General features: G+C 48.9%; 5 protein-coding genes across 5 annotated transcripts; 4 read left to right on the top strand and 1 right to left on the bottom strand.

Moving 5' to 3' along the window:
* Positions 1-90: 90 nt before the first annotated feature.
* On the top strand, positions 91-1,007 carry PPTG_20647 (hypothetical protein; the record flags this gene model as incomplete). The annotated part of the gene is made up of 3 exons (XM_008892845.1): positions 91-93; positions 584-612; positions 884-1,007. 3 exons carry the CDS (start codon positions 91-93, stop codon positions 1,005-1,007), a joined length of 156 nt encoding a protein of 51 aa, XP_008891093.1.
* Positions 1,008-1,341: 334 nt separating this feature from the next.
* On the top strand, positions 1,342-2,282 carry PPTG_00075 (hypothetical protein; the record flags this gene model as incomplete). The annotated part of the gene is made up of 3 exons (XM_008891439.1): positions 1,342-1,639; positions 1,699-1,957; positions 2,033-2,282. 3 exons carry the CDS (start codon positions 1,342-1,344, stop codon positions 2,280-2,282), a joined length of 807 nt encoding a protein of 268 aa, XP_008889687.1.
* Positions 2,283-3,870: 1,588 nt separating this feature from the next.
* Positions 3,871-4,813, top strand: PPTG_00074 (hypothetical protein; the record flags this gene model as incomplete). The annotated part of the gene is made up of 3 exons (XM_008891438.1): positions 3,871-4,177; positions 4,245-4,503; positions 4,564-4,813. The coding sequence occupies 3 exons, from the start codon at positions 3,871-3,873 to the stop codon at positions 4,811-4,813; spliced, it is 816 nt and encodes a 271-aa protein (XP_008889686.1).
* A 419-nt stretch (positions 4,814-5,232) lies between these two features.
* Positions 5,233-5,580, top strand: PPTG_00073 (hypothetical protein; the record flags this gene model as incomplete). Its single annotated transcript, XM_008891437.1, has 2 exons — positions 5,233-5,348; positions 5,424-5,580. 2 exons carry the CDS (start codon positions 5,233-5,235, stop codon positions 5,578-5,580), a joined length of 273 nt encoding a protein of 90 aa, XP_008889685.1.
* Positions 5,581-5,785: 205 nt separating this feature from the next.
* Positions 5,786-6,862, bottom strand: PPTG_00072 (hypothetical protein). Its single transcript, XM_008891436.1, has 3 exons — positions 6,528-6,862; positions 6,188-6,446; positions 5,786-6,109 (listed from the first exon to the last, which is right to left on the bottom strand). Exons 1-3 carry the CDS (start codon positions 6,826-6,828, stop codon positions 5,866-5,868), a joined length of 804 nt encoding a protein of 267 aa, XP_008889684.1. The 5' UTR covers positions 6,829-6,862; the 3' UTR covers positions 5,786-5,865.
* Positions 6,863-6,868: the final 6 nt, after the last annotated feature.

The raw sequence follows: 6,868 nt of genomic DNA, 5'->3' as shown, positions 1-6,868 counted from the left end.
GGGGGGGCTAATTCAAGGAGTTGGACGGGTTGCTTCCCAACTCGCAGGTTATATTCTGTATCTAAAATTGCGGCACTCGGACGCTGTGCAATGGTAGGTATAATTGACTACGAGGGATACTGTATCTACGTCGACACCTGCATGAACAGTGGAATGTGAGAACAGTTGAGAATTCCGGTCTGTTGACTCATTTTCCATCGCTGTATGAACGACGTTGATTCAACATCGATACATCCAGTGAAAGGTCCTGAACAGCTCAGAATTCCGTTCTGTTGACTCATGCTGCACTTTCGCCGGATTTCGCGTGGTTGTCGTGGCGAGCTCGGTCTGCCGACACGCGGTCATCTCAGTTGTGAGACGATGTCCATGCTGAATTCGTCGGAATTCTGTTGACTCACGCATAACACAACACAATTGTAGCGAGATTTCGATGAACGTTGAGCATTTGTTTGCGTGTTTGGGACTTTGGAACTTCTTGGATCACAGGTCCAGCGAAATAGAGTTTCATAGAATTCTATACTACGTAGTAGTAAAGTATCACTTCGGCTTGCTAATATATTAATTAATAATACATGTAGTGTAGTTAGTACGAATTGGCTTTGGCCCGTCGAGGTACGAAAGGCAGGTCCCAGCTCCGTCACCACAAGCGCGATGGACATACATTTGTTTGGATCGGGTGCGTCAAAGCATATAGCACGTCCACGACTACACTCATTCATTCATTTTCTTGCACTTGAGGGCTTCTAGTAAATTTAAAGTTATTTGAGATTAAACAAGAAATTAACAAGGTGTTACAGGATTTCTAATCGATGTGTGTGTGAGCGTACGATACCTGCAATTCACAAACATGGAGGAAATAACAGAACCGAGCCGTCTATGCTAGGGTACGGGAGATTGCGATAATGATCACGGCACTTGTCATCGGGACTCGTGTTGACCGTATTCGTGCCTGTAACTCGAAGAACGGCAGTGGGCTGAAGATGAAAGGCAAGACCTACCTACATTAACTCCCTGAGTCAACCCGTTACTGGTAGTAGACAACTCGATCATGGCTGTTTAATTCTATCTCCAACCACACAGAAGTTAAGGTGTAGCGAAACACATCAAGCAAAGCTCGTCGTAAGCAGTTCCGTATTATTCATCAATACAATCCGTTCGCACGATCTGTTGTGTCGATCGCGTAGATGCCATTAACCATTCACCGTATACTATGCGGTGCATACAGCAGTTTGTTGAAAGTGTTTGTTTCCTGTTCATGGCGACTTGAACCGTTCAGTTGATCTTCATTTCCAATTTGCTCTCAACAAAGCAAATCCACCACCTAACTGACTCTAGCCCACGATGAAGCTCTTAGCCATCATCACAACGCTGCTTACGTGCGCTGTTTCGACCGTTTCCGTTGCTGCCGATGGCGCGGAGGCTGCTGAATGGGGGTACAAGTACAACGATTTCAGCATGGCCAGTCCTGATCAGTGGTCGGAGCATTACCCCACGTGCGGCGGTTTGAAGCAATCACCGGTTGACCTTGAGATATCTGCTGGCTGCTACGGCGAGCCACGCCCGCTCACCTTCACTGGTGCCTGCACGGAATACAATCTAACCCAAACGAGTGAAACGTTCAAGGCTACTGTCAACAACGGTTTGTAGAAAAAGCACTGTCACGTCGATATTTGCGTTCGAAAACTAATACTTTGCTAGGTTCCTGCGTGGTTTCGGCAAACAATGCAGCATACAACATGCTGCAATTTCATCTACACGCTCCCTCTGAACACACGTTGAACGGTGAGCACCTGGACGGTGAAGTCCACTTCGTTCACAGCAACACGGACGGCTCTGCTCTACTGGTCGTCGGTGTCTTCTTAAAGGCGGTGGATGGAGGCGAGACGGATCCGTGGGTGGCATCCGTTCTGGACGCCTTGGACACTGTGAGCATGAACTCCACTGTCGGCATGTCAACGTAAGTATTTTCTGCTTGTTACTCGCCGTGCCAGAGGAGTCTAATAACAAACACCGCTATGCTCTCCTCCTGTAGCACCTCGTATGCCGACGTCATCAACGCTGCGGCAGACGCCCAAGGAGTTTTCAACTACGCCGGTAGTCTCACCACCCCTGCGTGCAGCGAAATTGTGGACTGGTGGGTGGTCAAGCAGCCAGTGAAGCTCTCTACAACCGACCTTAAACGCCTCCAGTCCCAGCTGAAGGAACTCCCGATCACCGACGACGGCAAGAACGCGCGCCCGGTTCACCCGCTCAACGGCCGTGTCGTCACCGCGTACGCCTAGCAACCCCATACAGTAATACAGAAGAAACCTTGTGCGATTTGCCTTGAGACGTGCCTCGCATTACTTGAGAGCGTCCACTTCCGTATTTATGCGGCGTCAACAATATCATAACAGCGAATTCATGAGGCTTGGTGGAGATTAGAATGCAGACCTGGGCGCCTTTAGTTAATGCACAGCCATGGTGAAGAACGCGTACACCCCTGCGCTACAGCGTTAACAATAAAAGAAAGTGGGCAGTTGTAGCGTTGGCAAAAGCCACAGCAGCGCTTCGAGATGGCGACTGATTGCGACGTTTTATTTCCCTCTGCGTTTACGTGCCGCCAACAGTGCAGAGAAGAGATGCAGGCCATCCAACTAATACTAGTACACTATTAATACCTACATGTATACTGGTAGGCCTTCTACACGAATACTTCAATGAGTACATGTAGAACAGTACTCTATGTGTTACCACATGTAATAATTTACATGTACGCACCAATAGTATTAAGGTGTTGTACATGTACAATGTCCGTAAGCAGCTTCATCCGGTACCGCGTCGGTGCCTCGCCAAGCAAGAAGGGGCTGCAAGTTGGAACCTGCAACTTGACTGCAAGTCGGCGCCAGCGAGCGCTCAGTGAGTGCCGCTCACCCCAGCTGGGAGAGCATAGTCCACGCATGAAGCGAACGACAACCACACTCCACCATTACAACATGTCATTATGATTTGAAGATTCGTGATTATAGGAAGTGGGTAAATTATTCTTGAAAATTGCTGCCTGGACTACGCCGCAGAGTCCGCACGAATCTCAAGAAAATTAAATTCCGATTGGCATGCACAGAGTAACTTGAATTTACTTTTGCTGTGAGTCCCAGAATCAGTAAGCTGACTTTACCTTTCACGAACGCCGTTTTAACTCGGGAAGGGGGGATGCTTCATGTGCCAGGCGCTAACCCTCCTTGCACAGCCTACTTACACTTTTACACCAGCGCCGCGGATCCCTGTTGCTAGAACGCATTTTACCTGTCGTATCGTTGTTTCTGAAAGCCACGGTGTAGGGCATAAACTGTCTAAAAACTGTTAAAGTATCTCCGATATCAATTGAGCATTAGAATTTAAATACTTGCACATGTATTGGCATGTGAAAAGCTTGATTTGCAGATAGTGCAAATACCGTGTAGGTAGGAGTTAAAATTTGTGTGTTTGCAATTGACACTGGCAAATTTATCATTTACGTTCAACATTGCTTGAAGTCGGGATTTGAAAGATCGTGCGCTTTGAAAGCGCTACTTACTTAAGTTTACTGTACTCGAACACGGTTCGTTAGTTGCTAGTGCAGCGGTTGCAGCTCACGAATGGTGCACAATTCCAGGTGTTCTAGTGTTTACGACTCATGGTCGTTGGGTCGACAGGATTTGGTTCTTTTCCTAGCAAATCGCAGACATGTCGTTAGGATCACAGGCTGGGCTTCGCTCCGGTCTACAGCTTTGTTGCCGTGTTGCCTTGCCTCTTCATGTTCCGCCTCAGTCACTTGTTGGTGCAGTGGTTTTAATCACTGCAGTCATTTTCTAATTTGCTGCGTGCAATACCAATCCCGTTGCCTCCAAGATGAAGTTCATTGCTACAATCTCGGCCGTTGTCGCGGCCTGCGCTTTAGCCGCTTCGACAGTTGATGCCGCTGGAGCAGACGGCGCTCCTTGGGATTACAATCCTAACGATGAGGAAAGGGCCAGCCCGGCACAGTGGGGTGCACACTACCCTTCGTGCAACGGCACACGTCAGTCCCCGATCGACATTGTGTCTGCTGACGCCGAGGAGCGAATCAAGGCTAAAAGCACTCTACGTTTCAGGGGAGATTGTCCCTCTTTCAACCTCACCCAGGGTGGAGAGGGCTTCAAGGGCAGTGTCGTCGATGGTGTGTAGTCGTTGATATGTCCTTCAACTTGCTACAAACAGCGTCTCTAACTGTTACTCATGTACAGGTTCTTGCCAAGTGAAGGCGAACAAGGCCCAATACGACTTGCTGCAGTTCCACTTGCACGCTCCTTCGGAGCATACACTGAACGGAGAGCCTATGGATGGTGAAGTTCACTTCGTCCACAGCAACGCCGATAGCTCAGCGCTGCTTGTGGTCGGAGTTTTCATGGAGATTGATCCTTCCGGCAACACGGATCCATGGTTGGAGACGGTCATCGATGGTATTGACGACGTTTCCCCTACCAAACCGATCATGTTGGACTTGTAAGTTCCCTGTCAAGCTTATCCCATTGTGAACTGTAAACTAATGGTTATATTCTGCAGGACGTCCTACTCGACACTGATCAAGAAGAGTGTCCGAGGTGGTGGCCTTTACAACTACCCCGGCAGTCTTACGACTCCTGGTTGTGACGAGATTGTCGATTGGTGGGTGGTGGAGAAACCGATGAAGATTTCGGCGAAGGACCTCACTCGCATTCGCGAGAACCAGGGAGAGATCGAAATGAACTATAAGAGCGAGAACGCTCGCCCGGTGCAGGCACTCAATGACCGTACTGTTAAGAGCTTCAAATAGAAAAAGCGTGGAGAGTCTCGTTTAGTGATTAGTATATCGTTTTCGTCATGTCATATCGCCCACGCTGCAGAGAAAGGTACCAGCGATGGCGACCTCACAACGTAGACTACAATGTAGTACTGGCATGAGTATAGACGATTGGAATTCTCTATTCTTGTGGAGGCGTTAGCCTTCAAACGGTCTTATCAAATTTGCTAAATGAATACTGACGAACATAAATTAGTACTGCTGAAGTGATTGTAACTGTGAGAAAAAAAATTATATATGTGAGTTTTTTTAACTTTTATTAAAACTCGACTATTTCAAATAATCGAATACACGGAATATACTAAAGTAATAAAAGTGAAATTTAAACAGATTCATTTTTGGGTAAACAAAAACTCTAGAGCCACACGTAATTTACAGACAGCTCCACCATAATGGTCGTGGGTGTCTTCTTGCAAGTAGCCAACGGAGGCGCGACGGACCCGTGGATGGTCTCGGTACTCGACGGGATGGAAGCTGTCACGCCGGCCGCACCGACGACGATGAGCCTGTAAGTTTGATCCTCGCGGTCCTGTGGAAGCCAGAAGAGGTTGCTGACAATTTGTGTTCTGTGGTTTGTTTGCAGTGGTTCATACTCGAACCTGGTGAACACCAACGCCGTCCGCCTCTACAACTACCCGGGTAGTCTCACCACCCCTGGTTGCGACGAGATCGTCGACTGGTGGGTGGTGGAGCAGCCCATGTCGATCTCGTCGGCGGACTTCACGCGCCTGCAAACGTAGCTGCATTCAAGTGCCACTGAGTCAACACGAGCAAAGAGCAAGTCATTCCTCAATTTTCCTTCAACAACCAACATCGATAGTAACCTCGCCCCACTAACTACAACTACCCTAAATATCTTCCATCACCAGCAGGACGAAGTCCAGGAGTTCAACAGGGTCAACACGACTCGATTCATGGATCTACTTGCAAATCGATAAGGCCTCCTACAACCACAGTGTCGACTTCTATAAAAGGTGAACAATATTTTTTAGGAACCAACATGCACTATCTGAGATTAGCGAAATCTACTTGAGACTGATGACCTTGCGTCCGTTCAGTGGCAGCACTGGACGAGCATTCTTGCCGTTATCCGTCACTTTCAGCTCCTTCAGTTGAGCCTGCAGACGTTTGAAGTCGGTGGGGGACACGGTGATTGGTTTTTGAACCACCCACCAGTCAACGATCTCATCGCATCCAGGTGTCGTAAGGCTACCCGGGTAGTTATAGAGGCGGTTTGCGTTGGCGTTCACCAACTTGGAGTACGAACCACTGCATACAAAATAAAGATACGGCTTGTCAGCACATTTAACCATTTAGTCCACGCAGGATATGAAGGCCACTACTCACAGACTCATGGACTCCCATTTCGTAGGACTGACGTTCTCCATTCCGTCCAAGATCGACACCATGAACGGGTCCGTCTTGCCCCTGTTCACGACGTCGAGGAAGACGCCCACCACCATAAGTGCAGAGCCATCTCCATTACTGTGAACGAAATGGACCTCGCCGTCAAGTGGCTTGCCGTTCAGTGTGTGCTCTGACGGTGCGTGGACGTGGAATTGAGCCATCTTGTAGGAAGCACCATTGGCTTTAGCCGTACACGACCCTATGAATGAAGCAAGATAACAGTAAGCAATAGAGCTCGACGCTACCTGACCGGATTCGGTGGCATTTCAACAGATCTTACCGCCAACGACGCTCGCCTTGAATGTATCATCCGTCTGCGTGAGATTGAAATCAGCGCACTCGCCACTGAACGACAACGAGCGCGTAGCCACATTTCCTCCCGTCGTGGTGGAGATATCGATGGGCGATTGTCGTGATCCCCCGCACGTCGGATAGCTGTTGGTCCACTGCGCTGGCCCAGCCATAGTGCCGTCGTTGGTCTTGTACCCCCATGGTGCGCCACCCGTCGTTGCGGCGCACACGGTGCTTTGGATGAGAGTGCAAGCGGCGATAATGGCGGAAGCGGTGGCGAAGAACTTCATGGTAGTTGATGATGGAAGATGTTAAAGGTGGTTGTAGTTA

This window comes from Phytophthora parasitica, assembly GCF_000247585.1.
Source record: "Phytophthora parasitica INRA-310 unplaced genomic scaffold supercont2.1, whole genome shotgun sequence".
Lineage (NCBI taxonomy): Eukaryota > Oomycota > Peronosporomycetes > Peronosporales > Peronosporaceae > Phytophthora > Phytophthora nicotianae.
This window is presented reverse-complemented; position numbering and strand designations above follow the sequence as displayed.